At 54.1% G+C, this 16,756-nt stretch overlaps 1 protein-coding gene across 3 annotated transcripts in view; it reads right to left on the minus strand.

Annotated features, from left to right (window-relative positions):
• Positions 1-2,019: 2,019 nt before the first annotated feature.
• TRIM67 (tripartite motif containing 67) overlaps positions 2,020-16,756 on the minus strand; it is a 46,175-nt gene continuing 31,438 nt past the window's right edge. For 2 of the 3 annotated variants that reach the window (XM_025850901.2, XM_025850900.2), the window contains 9 exons: positions 15,044-15,139; positions 13,963-14,085; positions 12,875-12,985; positions 11,588-11,747; positions 9,389-9,534; positions 6,961-7,099; positions 5,291-5,594; positions 3,260-3,422; positions 2,020-2,124 (listed from right to left, as the gene is read on the minus strand). In XM_025850901.2, the coding sequence (XP_025706686.1) occupies positions 2,059-2,124; positions 3,260-3,422; positions 5,291-5,594; positions 6,961-7,099; positions 9,389-9,534; positions 11,588-11,747; positions 12,875-12,985; positions 13,963-14,085; positions 15,044-15,139 (1,308 nt within the window). In that variant the 3' untranslated portion in view covers positions 2,020-2,058. The remainder of the gene's footprint in view (positions 2,125-3,259; positions 3,423-5,290; positions 5,595-6,960; positions 7,100-9,388; positions 9,535-11,587; positions 11,748-12,874; positions 12,986-13,962; positions 14,086-15,043; positions 15,140-16,756) is intronic. The other variant, XM_073878939.1, reaches the window with a different exon arrangement.

Raw genomic sequence — 16,756 nt, forward strand, 5'->3', positions numbered from 1 at the left:
CTTCCCAGCCACACTCACTCCTGGTGTCACTCCCAGCGCGCCGGTCCTTCTCCCACAGCCGAGATAGGTCTGGACCCGCCGGCCACGTTTCATCAGCCCCCAGAAGGCCGTGGCTCGTCTGTGTCCTCCAGTCTCCAGGAATCCTCCCCACCTTCCCAGCTGAGTCCACCTGGAGCTGGCTAAGGAGTGACACCAAAGGCAAGTGGAAGCAAAGAGGAGAGAGGCAGCTGCCGGGAGGACGGGTGGCAGCCTGGGGTCCGGGAGGGCCGTCCCCGGCGGCAGGGATCTGGCAGAGCTCTGGGACTGGATGAGGAGCGCCTCCGTGCACCCAAGGAACCCCGAGGCCGGCGGAGAATGAAGAGGCGAGACCTCAGCTCCCCTGGCAGGTGGCTGCCGGGAGCAGGGCACGGAGGCTTAGACAGCACCGAGCAGCTCCTGAAGACGCCTGGCCGGTCACACCTGCCCACAAGGCGGGGACAAGGCAGCCTTGCGGTCCAGGGGCGCAGGCTCTGAGGTAGGATTGTCGGATCTGCTGCAAGGGGGCAGGGTCTACACAGCAAAGCAAGGGCAGCGTCTGAACAAGCAGGTAGAACCGAGTCAACACAGTTGCTGCCGGTTTACGGGCTAAGTTTTATAAAACTCCGATCCAGCAAGTGGACAAAATAAAATGCTTGATAAAATATATTCTTTTAAAAAGGAGAGAGAACGGCTCGCTACCAGATGGGAAGTGGAGGTGGCAGGTGACAAGGAGGAAAAGAGGGAGAGGCCGGCAAGGTGCTCTGGGGACAGGAGGCCAGGCGGGCTCCGGGCTCGGAGCCCCGAGAGTGAGCTTTCTGAGAGACGCAAATGACTGGTGAGCATCTCCAGGGAGCAGATCGTCCAGGGAGGAGGTCTGCGTTCCCAGCAAGGAGGCCCCACCTCTGGGCCTCTCGGACTCCGCACACCCAAGCTCCCCCTGGGAGACTGGGGGGCTAGGAATATGCTGATATTGCTGTTTCCTGCCTTCTTCCGAGGGCCTGCCCCTCCCCCACTCCTCCCCCCTCCAGGGCAGAACCACCCCTGCCCTTGGGGCCGCCTCCTGCTTTGGGTCTCCAAGCAAGGGCCTAAGCGGCTTCCCCAGGGCCTCCCACCTTGGGCTCTGTGAGTCTGGGAGGGGCCCAGCCTGGAAGAGAGCAACTGAGACAGGCTTGCAGTTCCAGAAAGAGCCACCAGGTGAAGACTCCTCACACTGTCATTCCAATGTCAGCGTTTTCTTTGTGTTGAAGAACTAAGAACTGAGTGAATGAATTTCAGCAGACTATCGTGTGTGTGTGTGTGTGTGTGTGTGTGTGTGTGTGTGTGTGTGTGTGCAAGAGAGAGACAGAGAGAGAGAAAGACACAGACAGACTGGTTGATTAATGAAGGACCCAAGGAAACCATTTTAAAAGGTTCTCAACAGTTCGGCGGGAGTGGTGAAGGTCAAAATTAGTGCCCATTTCTATCGACCTTGGATTAGGTTTGCAAGGGCATAACATAGTGGAGACTCGAGGACCAAGAAGCAAAAGGATAACATTTCCTGGCGAAGATGGGACCCTGCAGCCTTGGGACTGAGTGATGTCCTGGCGAAGGGTCAACCCCTGGGGCATGGGGTTCCAAAGTGTCTTCCTGCCTCCTCTCAGGATGTCAGCCTGCCTTCCTTGTGCTCCCCAGCCTCCCAAAAGACAAGATTTGAAAACAGGTGGCAGGAAGCATCATCAGAAAACCCGGGTGCTTTCTCACTCCCTTGAGAAAGGTCCTTCTTCGGGAGTATTTGCAATGTCCAAGAGGAATGAAAGGGACACACACACCCATGTTCACCACCGACCAGTGGTCACTTTCACAAGTGGCCAGTCTAACCAGTTGCCTCAACAAGCATGGCTTGCAGACCTGTTCTGCATCTCCCAAAGAAAACTTGTCTCTAAGATACTCAGTGGCTGCTGGGGCTGCGCCCACGACATCATCGTCCTTACCCTCATGGGTTCTTGGAACATAGTGAGGGGTGCTTTTCCCAGATTCCAGTGAGCAGCTAGAGCTGGGAGGCTAGTTGCCTGACAGCTTGGGCCGCCCCAGGTTTGTTGGCACCTCCAGTCCTGTGTGCAGGGTGACCTGGAAAAGAAGACAGGGTGAGTGAGGGTGGGGGATGCCACCGCGAGAACCCCGAGGGCTCCCGTAGAACAGTGGGTCGCCACAGATAGGGGCCCACTCTGTTGTGTGCTGTGCTGTTTACTGTGTGGCTCAGTATCACTCATGCAGCGTCCACGAGTCTGCCCCGAGGAGCTGGTCTGTGCCCGGATCACCCACTTTGTCCTAGCGGCCAGGAGCCCGGACGAGGCTGATGCTCTGTTGCAGCAGGTATACGGTTCTCGCGGTTGTATATTTGTTTCTGCTTTCTTTCCAGGCCCCCCGCCCCATTCCCTTCTGGCACCTGTTCTATTACCCTTGTGGGAGGACAGCCCATATTTCAGGCTGCCTCAAAGCCCTCCTGTGAATGAGTGGAGGTACAAATCAATCCATTAGTGATTGACGCAGACCTGTCAATATTCAGAGCCAGTGGGCACCACAGAGCAGGACTCCCAGAGGGGGGAGGGCTTTGCTAGAAACCAAGGGTGCTGCCTCCACATTACTCTCCCTCCTCCCTCACACCCTCGTGGGCTCCCATTTTGTCTCTGTCCTTCTGGGGCCTCCTCAGCCCTCCCCCAGGACGGCCCAGCCCTGAGATCTAACAGGACATCTTTCCTGCCCGCTTCATATGGGAGCCAGAGGGTGCAGAGAAGGGTGGGAGGAAGCAGAAGGGGACTCACAGCCCCTAGGACTGGTCTCTCCCAGCCCTCCGCTGTGTTTCTCCTCCCAGGGGAGAGCCACGCCTGGAAGGCCCCCGCCCACACCTGGCCATCGGCTCAAGCCGGGCAGGGGGCACACTGATTTCCTCCCAACTGCTCACCGAGTGCCTCCATTGCACCTTGCCCAGAAAATGGAACCCCAGCCGGCTTCCCCACTCCAGTCCCTTCCCCCCTCCCTCCCACTGTGTCTCCACAAGCTGCCACCGTAGAGCCTCTGCTTATTTCAAGTGAATACGTAAGACTTGATCGTGCCGGAGAGACCATCTCCAGGGAAGGTGGGCTGGTGGTGGGTAGCAACAGTCAGCTTCCTTATAGCCCACATTGCCCAAGTGCACTTCGGAAGCCCCCCGAACCCCGAGGGGAGCCGCCAGAGGGGCTCCTGCCTGGAGGGTACGCAGTACCTGCACGTTGCGGTTGAGGCTGAGGGCCGGCATGAAGACCCCGTCCACGTGGCTGAAGGCTGTGGGGCCCTGCTGCTGCCCATTGATGAAGAAGGTCAGAGTGTGCTTATTCAGGTCCAGGAGCACCCCAACAGTGGCCCCCTTGCACACGCCGCCTTCCGTCCTGGGAAGAGAAGCCCCAGGAAGCCCCATCAGCACACCTAGCTCGGGACGTAGGTGATGGCTCAGAAGAGTCACGTAAAGGATGCTAGGAATATCCTCACCCACACACAGCCCCCGCGGCCACGCAGGGAGCTATTCTTCTGGGCTATGAGACTTGTCTTGAAGCGCACTCACCGGTTAAGGGCCACACAGCAAGGCCTTCCCCTTCGCGTGTGCTTCCTTACCCTGAGGGAACCGGCTTACTCAGTTCCTTTTATCCTCACACAGTCCCTGAGACCAGGACCCCCAGGGAGTTTTAGGGTTTTGATGAGCGGGTCCCACCTGAAAACCCGGAGCGGGGAGCGTGGGTAGGGAAGGCTCCTTCACCTGCCAAGGAAAGGAACTAACTTGGCGCCCTTGACAGCTTTAACCAGTGAGGATGTTGAGATCCACAAAGGGGCAGACGGCCGGTCTTTGGGAGATTTCAAAAGGTCCACCGGCCTTCAGCTCATCTCAGAAACCTCCCAGGGACTCTTGAAAGGCCGTGCACGGCGGGGGACAGATGCTGAACCCGGAATCAAGTCCCCCCATCTGAGTCGCCAACAGTGGAGCCTTGGGGCTGAGTTGTGAAGCTCTCAATAAACGGCCCTGACCCCACATTTGGCGGTGGTGGGGATTCACAAGGGCCCCGCGAGAAGCATCAGCGAGAGGCACTGTGCTGCGGGGCCCTGGCCCACCTGCCTCCTCGCCATGTTGGAAGGGGGGTCCTTCAGACTCCCTTCCCTTAGCTGAGGGCTGAGGTCTCCGCCTCCACTCCAGCTGCTCCACTCTGACAAGAAAACCGTTTTTACCCTTTTCCAGACGAGGCCCGAGCTCATCAGCTGCAGGCTGATGGCCGGCCAGAGAGCAAGGGCGTGAGGAAGGGCGTGAGGAAAATTCGGGCGCTGACCGGAAAAGCGCTTCCCAAGAGGGCAGGATTCCCCGGGGGTGTCCTTGGACCCCCGGGGGACCGGGTCCTGCAGGTGGGGAAAAGGAACTGGAGCCCGGCCCCTGGGGCTGTTCAGACACCGACCGCCGGGTGGCGGTAGAGACCGGTCCGGGGCGCACACACCTGCTTCCCACCCAAGCGCTGCCTGCGCCCAGGGTCCGCTGGGGCTCCCCTCCGCAGCGCCCTACCCGGGGCTTTCACCCGCCCCCCAACCCCACACAGAAGCGGTGGCGGGACCCTGAGCTAAGTCCTGACAGCGCCGCGAGGTGGCCCTGTGACTTGGGACACTTGTTTAACCTAAGCCCTTCATATACTCTGTAAAATGACTTTAGTACTGTTGTGAGGACTGAATGAGATCACGTAAATCAGGTGCTTCAGACAGCGTCCGGCGCGAAGTAAGCTCAATAAATGCTCCCCGTTATTCCTCCCATGGGAAGCGTATCTGGGCCCCGTTTGGTTTAAGCGAGTAGAGACGGAGCTGGTGGGTCTGGATTGGGCTCCTCTGTGGTTTGTGCCCCGCTCAGGGGCCGGGTAGGTCCAGTGCCTGGACAATGGCACCTGCTCCCTCTGTAGAGACCTGGTCACAGCCGTGAGGGCACCGGCCGTGGGGAGACTCGGGCCCGGCTGCCAGTGCGGAAATGAAAGGGGAGCAGAACTGGGAAGGAAACGACAGCCGATGGACTGGGGTCATGGGGCCTGCGGAGTGTCCTGTCAAGGCAGTGCCCTGGGGCTGCTCTAGTCTCTGCAGCAGGCTCTGCAGGCAAACACTCACTTCTGCCTGGACACTGGACACCCGAGTAGCTGCAACACCTCCCCCTGCTCCTGATGCCTGAGCTTGGGAATGGCCGCGGGGACACGGTCCCCACAGGGTCCTCGGTCCCAAACAGCCCGCGATGGCGCACCTGTTGGTGTGAGAGTTGCAGTGCATGAACCAGCTGCGGTTGTTGTCCACGTACATGGCCCAGGCCTTGTCATCCTTGCCCAGCATCATGTCCTTGACCACGCTGGCCCTGGCCACCCCAAAGGCGGGGTCTGGGTGGTTGTCATACCGATCCACGTGCAACTCCCAGTAGTGCACGCCCTTGGAGAAAGCCGCCGTGCCCAGCACCACCCGGTCGTCATAGCTGCTGCAGGTGGCCGTCTGGTTGTCATTGGATAAAATGATGTCCCTGTGCCCAGAGTTGGGGTCAAAGGTGAACCAGGCCACTGGAAAGGAAGGAACCAGAGTCAGGGATGGAATTGGCTAGCAGTCTCTAACCCGGCCTGGGAGAAAGATTCATTTGCATCTATCAGAAAGTTGGCATCCAGCATCGAATGTTCTTTCCTGTGTGATTCACACCCAGGCACAACACGTGTTCCCATGTACATGCGTGCACACACACACACACACACACACTCTTGGATCTGTGTTCATCCAGGTTCTCAATCCCAGGAACCCAACCTCGCCAAGGGATGCAGACATTCGGGCCTCAGAGCCCCAAATCTAAATGCATTTTATGGAGTCTTGGTCTCCGACACCCTTCCCTTACGTTCCATACACTGCTGAGAGTTAAAGAGGAAGTAGATATCCATGGCCCCACCTAGTGGGCGGGGTGGGGGGTGAAGTGATGTGACCAAAGTCACCAAGCTTTATCCTCCTGTTTCGCAGCCCATTGAGTGGCCTCCTCTGTTCTCCAATCCCTCAGGTTGTGGGAAGTGAGGTGCTTACTCTGAAATTATGACCACAATGCACAGGGCAAGAACTGCTGTTCTCCAGGGCACGGGGCCCCTGCGGGCAGAGAGCTGGTGAACTCTTCGTGCTTTCTAAAATGAGCCTGCAGGTTGCACCATTTTCAGTAAAGCATCCCCAGTTGTGCCCTTGACAAGAGCATCTGCTCCTGCCCTTTCTCCCCTCCATCCTTGGGAGACTAACCAGGTGTGTCACATTTTCCTCAGGGCGCCCAGCGGATGTGCTAAGATACACGATGACAATAAACAGGATCGGCGTCATCCCGGGACGCTGCAGCCAAGGCTGGGGCATGTCTGGGTTAGCAGGGCAGATGCTTTTTGGAACATGTTCTTTATTTATATCATCACTCCCTGCTAAGGACTCAGATGACCAAAATCCCACGAACGCTGATGTGCTCTTGTTGCCAGAAACCTGAAAGGTTGCAGCTAGGTGTGTAAACCATCAGATCTGGGCTCTTGCACTAGATATTCGAGGGATCGTTTCTTGCTGTGAGGAAGGTCATACCCAAGGACCAGTGGCCTTTTCTCCAGGACCGTCCTACCCATTCTCAGCCCCTGGGTCTCCCTGAGCCTCTCAGATGCCCATTTCCCTTCTCAGTCCAGCAAATGGGGTGAAGAACTGGCTCTCTTTTTGGTGGCTTGTGGGGAGGGAGGTGCAGGCAAGGGGCCACCGTGAGCAGGGCAGGGAGCGGCTGGGAAGAAAAAGTATACACTTCACCGCTGCCGCATTCCCTCCATCCTGCCACTCCTCTGTCCTACGCAGCTGAGTGTTCCCTCCCATCCTCCTTCAGAAGCTCGTCCACAGTGCCTGAATCTGATCTTCCCCCGAGCCCCCAGTGCTCACCGTCAGAAGTCTGCAGGACGACGGTTTTACTGTAAGGCCCGACGCCGGAGGAGTTGAAAGCCTTGACCCTGGCATTGTAGGTGCTGTTGAAATGCAGACCGTCGATGGTGCACAAGGTCTCTTTGCCAACATACACTTCCTAAAAGACAGCCAAGAGTGCTCAGGAGGTGCCTCTGTTAGCTGGAATTTTTCTCTTGGCAACATGTTGACATTCAAAGAGCTAGCACCTCAATAGAGCTCTTGAATCAGGGGAATTTGGATGAGTGGCTGCAGGGCCACAGACCAGGTCCAAGTCGGGCACAAAGTCCGACCACTGGCTGGCCAGTCCATCTGCCTGTGCAGATGGGAGGTGTGACAGGGTCCTAGGGAGGCAGGGAGGGATGGCGGGTCTGCAGCCAGCTAGCATGCCTCCTGAGAATGTCCTGCCTCCGTTGAGGTCAGCTGGTCAAACAGGACTTCCCAAGGGGCTGGAAGTACAGAAACCCCCACTTCCTTCTTGGTTGGAGCAAGAGAAGTTTGCTGGGTTTTAGTGGGAATGTAAGCTAGGAGATATGAGCTAAGCATCTAACTAAACAAAATCACCAATATTTTTAGAAGAAGGGTCAGCACACGTGATGGGTAGAAGTGTGGCCAAGCACAGGTGGGGTCAAGTTGATTTGGATTGAGAGGGACACTCCACCCCCTCCCCATCTTATGCCACCCCTGAGGTTGGCGTCTTCCACTCCTTGGCCCTCTTCCCCCAGAACTGCTTTGCTCACAGCCTTCTGAGAGGGTGAGACATTTCCGCATGAGTCCCCAAAAATCTTTTAGTAGGGATTTATTTTCTTCTCCATTCACTTCAAACTTATCTTTGTCCTCTTAACTTCCCCAAATGCAGAGCCTGGCCCTCCTCCTATGCCACTGTTTCTACTTTGTCTAAAACATCTTTCCTATCTGGTTGTTTAGGGGGTTGGCTCTTCATCTGTTATTCCAAGTTATTAATAATAGCAGCTATGTGCCAGGCATTGGACAAGCCATTTTAATTCTCACATGATCCCTGAATGTTGTGGGTTTTTTTTTTTTTTTTTTGTATTTTATATACCAGGAGACCTGGAGAAGGTTGGAAACCTGCCCAGGATCAGAGTGAACCAATTTGGAAGCCAGGGTTCAAATCCAGGCCCACCTGCATTCAAAGCCAACACTCTTCCCACTATAACGTGCAGCTCCTCATAAATTCTAGCCCCTGTGTCTAGCTTTTGTTAGTGGTAGTGTCTCAAAGGGGAGAGGCCATCTGTATTTGAATTCTGTGGCTGCTTCTTTGCACATCCTAAAACAGTCTTCTCTTCCCATTTCAGAAACAGGGGCTCTTTTCCTGGTTTCCGGTCCCAGAGTTCTTTCTGGTCTTAGCTCCTTTGCACAGCCAGAACACCTGAGGTTCTGAACCCAGTGAGTGATCTGCCCTTCCGTGCTGACCCGACCCCAACTCGTCTCTTCCCTAAATGCCCATATTCACACGGGACCCAACAATTCCTAAGGGTTCTTTCCCCAAGTCTTACGTTCCTGTAGGATACCTTTCAAACAAACAAACAAAAAAATGAAACAACATATGCATAAATCCCTTTGAGAGAAACAAAAGGAACATTGGTCTTTGGCAAGATTTGTTAGATGGTGTAGGTCCCCAGGGAATGTCACAATTGTTATGGTGGCAGTGGTTTGTTCCAGTGTGTCTTAGTCTCCTCAGGAAGGGAAAGGAGGAACTCTCAGAAGACCCAGAGTTTGTTCTCCTTGGTGTTCCTGCCCACAAAGCAACTTGACAGTGACCTGAGCTTCACTGTGTGAAATCTCAAGGTAGAGTTCTATTAGGGGGGGTCTGGGTTGGGGTCTCTACCAGATGGGGGAGTCGAAGACCATTTCTGGCTCACTAAGAGCCTTTATTGTCGCCACGATATTTCATCACTGGAAACATGAGTGTAGAAGGTCATCCCAACCCAACCACCATTTACCAAGTGTCTGTCTTCACAGGCAGAGCACCTTGCCAGGTAGAACCATCAGTGACTCGGGCAGAGCAGGAAGCGACAGAGCGTTGAGGGAGTGGGGACCTGTGCGAGCAGGCATATCTGGGAGGATGTGGAAGAATAGCCATGACTACACTGGTGGGGTGAATTGGGAAGTCGATCCATGCAGGTGGCAACTTCTCTGAGCTCTTCCTCGGCCTCAGACCTGTGTCAGTCTTCACAGGAGAGCTGTCCTAAATTTTCTCTGTGGCTGCCACCTCTGCCCGGACCTAGCCCTTGATAGAGCAGCCCCATCTTCCAAGGGTCCAGACCCACCAGCCCTCTGTTCTGGGGCCAGTGCCCTTTGGGGGCAGCATTGGAGCTGAGGGCAGCCCCATGGGCTTGTCCGGAAGCCTCGGCGTTAGGACCCCCCAAAGCAATCAGGAGGGCCTCACCCGGAACTGGCCCCCGTCGCCGTCATCCAGCTCCAGGATGTAGCCGTCCACGGGGCTGTGGGTGAAGGGTGGCATCCTCCAGGCCAGTGTGACACTGTTGTTGTGGGTACAGCACTTCTCCAGCTGCAGCAGGGGGCTGGGCGGCACTGTGACAGGAACCGCTAGTTCAGTGCCCCAACCCCTCGCAGGGCCCCGGAATACCTGTGTGGACTTTCCTCCCCCCTGGCAGTGGCCCCCAGCCCCCAGAAGGAACGGTGGCCACCTGTGGTCACTCCCAGCCTCTCGCAGCCCCAGGAGTCTCCCTCTCAAGGCAGGCAGGGGCGAAGGCAAGCACGGGTGACAGGCGACCGTGCACTTCCAGCGTGTCCTGGAATCTGGGGTTGGGGGATGGGAGAGGCATGGCAGATGTCCCTGCACCTCTGTGTCTGGAGCCCTAAGGAAGGGCTGTCCTTTTCCCCATCTGCCCACTGAGAATCCCTAGTTTTGAGTCTCAGACCCACGAGGGATTCCCACAGAGCTGGGGTCTGCTGTGTGTCCCCGCATGTCTCCTGGCCACGCACGGGCCTGTGTGGACCCTCTCTGTGGCTTATACCGAGGCTTGGGAAGGAGCTGTTGGGGTGGGGGGCATGCAGAATTCAAAGACACATTTAAACCTTTGGCCGGAAGCACCTTAACGGCCCAGGGAACCAGATCCGGGAAGGAGAGGCAATCTTAGAGTATCCACAGCCAACCCTCGGAATCAGGGATGTGAATCAAATGTATCCTAAGTTCTATCATGGCGAGATCGGGAAAAAGGTTTTTATATTCTAGCTTTTTCCGGGCTCAAGAGATTGTAGAGATAAATCCAGTCCACACTGACAATTGTTGAAGGGAAAATCGCAACATCGGATTCCTAAACACTATGGAGTTCAGTTTGGCTCCAGTCATTAGGGCTGTCTTCCAAAACGCACCTGATGGTTCAGCTGGGTGCAGCCCTGTCTTGTCTACAGACTTGGTCTCAGGACTGGCTGAACAGAGCCAACTCCCCGGGCCTCAGTTTACAAGCACGTAAGGGTCCTCTCTCCGTCCTAGGCTCTGTTGTTGCTTCTCCCACTTCCTCTGTGAATCCACCACCCAATCCCACCCAGAGCAGCATCAAGCCTTGGGAGCGGCTCCAAGCCTCCTTCTTTCACACTCCCCCTTTCCAGAGCCACCCCTTCTTCTGTCACATCTCCCTATCTACCGGACTTCCCTTGCTCCTCAGTACCATGTCTCATTCACACCTAGGGCAGGTGGCATTTCCAAACCTCGCCCGAGGTGCAAACCAAGTGTGGGAGTGAGCACACAGATGTGCAAGACACTTGTTTCATCTTTAGTGGAAAACTGGCCACATGTTTTGTGGCCTGTGGCCCAGCTCCAACTGGCCACTCATAGATTCCATAGGTGTGGCACTCTGTCCTTTGCTATTTTGGTTTTAAAAAACCAAACAGCTTTATTCCCACTCCAGAATGTACCCTTGATGCCTCTGGAGAGAGAGACTTTCGAATAGACTCTGGTTCTGGCCAAGCACTTGCTAATTTTGTAACCTGGTGCAAGGCATGCAGCTTTACTTGGCCCTTAGCCTGTGTCTCCCGTGGCTCTCCCCCACCTCCTAGCACCCTCCATTTTGTTCATTCTACTCTCACCTCTGACCTTCTTGCTCTTCTTGGAATCCGGAAAATGGATTCCTGCCTCAGGGTCTTTGCATTTGCCACCCCTCTGCCACCTGGAATATTCTTCCCCTATATTGCATTCTCTCTCCTCATCCTCACCTCAGAATATCCCCCTTTCCCCAAAAAGCCTCCATTGGACATTATATGATATATTCGTGTACTATTTCCTTTTCTAGAATATTAGCTCGATCTTGTGGGAGAGTTTGTTGACTTGTTCAAAGCTGTGTCCTGCACCTAGAAGAGTGCCTGACACACGGCAGACACTCACCAAGTGTCTGAATAAACAACTAATCCTCTTTTACAAATGGGAAAACTCAGGCTCAGACTGGGGTGCTACCCGCCCTGGGCCACGCAGCTAGTGGGTGGCTGAGCTGGGACTTGAACCCGGGTCTGTGACTTTGGCATCTCTCCCCTCCTGCTCTGTTTTCCAATGACCCTGAGCTGCCCCCTCAGAGTGGATGCCTCTTCTGAAAGAAGCACAGACTGAACTGGGCCAACCACGGCTCACCCCTACATTTCATCTGGATGAAGTCCAGCTGGTGGATGGCCTGCAGCAGTGGCTCGCTGTCCAAGGTCAGATCAAACTCCGCAGACACTTTCGGCTCCAGGGCGCCTTTGACCCACTGCTCCTGAGACACCTGGACACGCTTGATCAGAGCGTCCGAGATCTTAAAGGGGAGCACAGAGTTCAGGGTTTTGATTTGCAAAGGAAAATTCATGCAGCAAGTGGTGGGGAAGGAGGAGGGGCTTGGTGTCTGTGGCTGGGGAGGGGGAGGGGGGGGCTGTGCTAGCCACGTGCTCTCAAGCCGCGGCAGAGAAGATATGATCCCTGCCAGCACGACACTGAGCAAATAAAAATGCACTGTATCGTTGGAATCATATTTTAAAAGAGCAATCATCTAAATGTGAAGAAGAAGTTGCTGTTCAAAAATATCAGGCCAAACCATTTTGTGAAGCAAATGATTCTTTTTTAAATACGCAAAAGCAGTCTTCATTATACTGCTTTTGCTAGATCTAGTCCTTTGCAAAGTGAAACACACCAGTGGTTTGTCCCAGGGTCTGAAGGAAGTGCTTTCTATAGCCCCAGAGTTTTGAAGCTCGCTCTCCACAGTGTGTTCCCTCCAAGTTGCTCTGCTCCAAACTCCCCATCACGCCCCCAGCTCTGTTCTCCTCTGCTCATTCCGACACTTGCACGTGTCCCCAGGGAGCCATGATCCTGTGTACCCTTCTTGGGGACTAGTCAAGGAGATTCATCATCTTCCCCACAGATGGAGGACCGCACCACCATCTGAATCACTGTCATGTTCTTGAGAGCGGCTCGTGGCCCTGAGTCAGCCCGGCTGTTGGAGGGATGCCCTAGCAAGGCTGCTCGGGCTCTGCGGGCAGTGGCCATCTGTCTACGCCTGCAGGACTCTGCACATGGAGGTAATGGGCCGTGTGGATTCTGCTAACTCACTTCCTCCACCACAGTCTTTCCAGTTTGTCTGGCAAAGACCGTCTTCTCCCATTTGTGGGAAAAATGTTGAGCTGGGGTCTCTGGAAGTCGAAGCATAAACGCATGACATTTTGGCCCTAGAAATTATGACATTTGACTCCCTCTTGTAACAAGGACACAGAACCAGGGTCACAGCTAGTGAGAGTCAGAGCCAAGAGGAGAACGTAGGTCTTCTGGAATTCTCTGAGCAAAGGAATATCTACTCAATTCCCTGGAAGGGACTGTCCTAAAACTTCGGCTAGTTTGGGGACTTGGAGGTGGGAAGCCAAGCCTGTCTCTGTCCCCTGAGCGCAGGCTTACCTGTAGGAACCCGGAGGGGTCATTCTCCTTGATCACCTCCAGGCAGTACTCCATCAGCCCTGTTGACTGGCGCAGCTTCAATGTGCAGTGATTGATCTGGTCCCAAACCATCTGAGATGAAAAGAACCCCCATTGACCTTCTCATCAGAGGAAGAGCAGCTGGGCTATAGTGGGAGTTGGAGAATTCGCACGGAGAAAGCCCTGAGAGAGGCGACCACCTTGCACCTTCTCCTCTGGCTGTTCTGCTTCTGAGCTCCATGGGCCGTCTCTCCTGGGGAATAAATGGGCCCACTTCCCAACAAGTGGGCCCAATGCCTGACAGAACGAACTCTGTTCCTAAACTCTGGATAGCAGAGAAGGTGCACAGTCTGAAACTCTCCACGGGACCAGTGACCAACTCCTTGTCTTACTTCTCACCTGTCATGGATGGGTTCTGCTGCTTCACTTGAAAGCCACGGACCATCCCCAACACTCATTCCTTCTTTCCTTGAACGTATTATTTCCTAATTCACTTGGGAAATGTCTATAAAATAGGTTGAACCCCCAAGGCAATGACGCAGTCTTTCGCCGATGCAGAGTGTTCGTGGCACCTGCCTGGGCCAGGAGCCCAGTGTCCTGTGAGGGGAAACTCTCCCCTTCCCACGGTGGACATTGGTCAGATTATTATTGCTCATTTGAGGGCATGAGATACTAGAGAGGGCCTGAAGAAGTGGACTGAGTTGGCGACCTCAGCAGAGTGTGGCCTCGCCACCAACACTGGTCACTTCTGCTCTGCAAGGTGAGAGGCAGAATTCCTTAGACAGAAAACAGGACCTCAAAGAAGATGGGAGACTGTACTTCTGACCTGAGCAGGAGTCTGGGCATCTTACTGCAGCTTTGTAGGGAGAGCATAGCTTTGGGGAAAGTCACGTGAGTGTGAGCAGGTGCAGGGGCAGCTTGCTCATCCCTTCTTCACCTCATTCATTCATTCATTCATTCATCCATTCTCTCACTCAGCTCATATTGACCCGGTGCCTACTGTGTGCTCCACCCCATGTGCGATGTGGAGGCTGTGATGAGGACCAGAGTGTCATCACCCAGGTACCTACCTTCAGCTTGTGCTCCCTCTCTTTGGTGACCTTGGTGAGCAGCTTGGCTTTCTGCCGAGTTAAAGCGTCGACCAGCGCATCACACTGAGCAACCAGGCAGGCTTCATAGTCCAGTCCGTTTTCCTGGGGGAGGCAGAGAACTTTAGGGAGAAGACATGCTGAAACCTGGCCAGGGCTAGACACAGAGAAGTATTTCAGAGAAGTTCTTGGCCGAGTCATCTGTAACATTATTACATTGGAAACAATGTGAATATGAGTCAGGGGAGGGGTACCATGAGTCTTGGCACATCTCTATGGTGGAATACCCATTGTCATTCAAACCTTGTTCATTGGGAGTTTTTAATATCATGGAAAATGCTCATGAAAGACTGGGAAAGGGAAGAAAGGGGGTGCTTACAAGTTGTGTACAGCCCAATCCCACACTGTGTGCATGCACACGTGTGTCTAAATCATGGAGGAACATGTCAAAATGGTGAAGCGGTCACCTAAGGTGGAGAGATATCGAACTTTTTCTTAGTCCTGTCTATTCTCTACTTTCCAAAATTTCTACAATATATACTTTTGCTTTTTTGTAATCAGAAGACAGGAAAACAAAATACGGTGCTCTTGCTGTAGGATCTGTCTCGGTCTTAAAAGAGAATCCTTCGAGGTCTCTGAGATCAGCAAGGATTCTGACCCCGTGCTGTGGCCTGTGTGGAAGCTCTCACCCCCGGTGACCCAGAACGTGACTGTGTGTCCCTTCCGGGTTCATCATCTCTGTGAACCAGTCCTCCATGCATGCACATTCATATAGAGCACATGTGTGTGCACTCTCCCCTGCAGACAGCTCCTGAGGCCAGAGACTGGGCCTTCTTGATCTGTGTTGGGCTCGGTATGGGACACAGCATGGGTGCTCGGTACACACATGGATTTAGTAAATGATGCATTGATATTTTGATGCACTGATTCCCTGCGTCTGAGGCTATGCAGTAGGACAATAAACCTTCTACAAAATGCTCGCCACAGGACTGTCCCTTCCCTCTTGCCACTTCTCATCTGCTTCCTACACTAACTGCCCTCCTGGGGCTGGCACTCTGCTCACCTGGATCTGCTGCAGGATGTTCTTCAGCTGCACCAGAAACTCCTTTGCTTCTTTCGCCTTATCGGAAACCCCATTTAAGGCCTGGGACAGTTGGGCCTAAAAAGATATCGTGTGTTGAAAAGGCAAATTAGGGGTGAACAGCACACAGTTTGCCCTTCACCAGCAAGGCTGGTGCATGTAGGTGAGGGGCTGGGGCGGATCCCGCGTGCCCCCATTCCTCATGTATGCAGAGACCACTACTGACTCATGGGCCCTAAATAGTTGCTTATTCCTCCAGCAACAGTTAACAAATGTTGATTGACCTACACTCTCCTGTCTGGACCCCAAAGCTGGACAGAGGTAAGGAGCATTCCGCTAACTGGTTGAGTCTGACAGGTCTGCTCCTGATGTTTGCAGAACCCAGGACCAGAAGGCAAATAGAGCCCTCTCCTCCCATGGTAGTTCTATCCCTCATCAGTAGGACCCTCAGATGCTTACATATGGACATCCCAGGTCCCAGCCACCCCCCCCACCCCTATTCGTCTTTAGACCCTCGGTGGGGGAGGGCAGGGAAGAGGCCTGCTGGCCCTAGAAATGGGCTGGAGCCATCTGGACTGGGAACCCTGAGGCATTGTCTAGAAGTGGGATAAGGGCTCTATGGCAGTCCCCTTAACGCTTGGGACCTCTCTCCTTGCAGAGAGCGGTGTGGACAGAGGAGGCCCAGAGGGGACATCAGTGGCTGGGGCCCAGAGGTGGAGCTGCTGGCCTGGATGGAATCTATGGCCTTTAGCATCAGGCTTCTTTTTAACAAAATGCACACACACACACAATCGAATTTGTCTCCAAACCTAGCTATCACAGAGACTGATGACCTTGATTGTTAAGCATGTTAACCATGAGTCACATTTTTCTAATTAAAAAGCTGAAGATGGGGCCAGAAAGGCCAGGGTCATATCCTTGCCCCTCCCTTGCTTTCTTGAGGTCTTTGCTCAGATGTCACCTGGTCAGTGAGGCCTTTCCTGATGACCCCATAAAATAGCCCTCTTCCCTCACCCTGCTTTGTTCTTTATAACGTTCATCACCCCTCGACATAGCTTTGTTTACTGGTTGTCTTCCCTCGCTCGAATGTAAGCCCCCTAGCACAGGAAACTTGCCTGGTTTGAGCCCCTGGCACATGGTAGCATTGCATGAATATTTGTGGAATGAATCAATCAGTCAACGGGATTCTTTAGACCATACCAAGGATCCTCCGAGTGTGGTTCCTGGACCAGCAGCCTCAGAGGCTCTTGTCACCTGGGCCTTTGTTTGAAATGCGACTTCTCTGGTCCCATCCCCGAACCTGCTGATCAGAAACTGGAAGGGAAGGGCCAGAGCCTGTCTTTTATGAAGCCCTTGAAAGGGATCTAATGTCGTTTGAGATCCACTGAACTGTACAAACACAGCCTGGCTGAGCATCTCTGAGGACTGTTGTCACTAAAGCCATGGAGTAGAAGAGACGACTCAGGGAAACATGCGGAAAGAGAAGCAGGGGGCCTCAGACCTAGAGAGCACCAACAACACTCAAGGTGAGGTCAAGGTGAAGTTTGGGCTTGGTCCTGCTCTGTCCTTTCTCCACTGCCTTCCCCATCCCTACCCCTTGCCCCAGGTGGTTTAGACTCCTCCCCCCATGGCTCACCCAGGGTGTGCCTCTTTCTTTCTTTCTTTCTTTCTTTCTTTCTTTCTTTCTTTCTTTCT

This window comes from Callorhinus ursinus, unplaced genomic scaffold, assembly GCF_003265705.2.
Source record: "Callorhinus ursinus isolate GAN/ISIS: 27379988/994484 unplaced genomic scaffold, GSC_fseal_2.0 scaffold32, whole genome shotgun sequence".
In the NCBI taxonomy this organism is placed as follows: domain Eukaryota; kingdom Metazoa; phylum Chordata; class Mammalia; order Carnivora; family Otariidae; genus Callorhinus; species Callorhinus ursinus.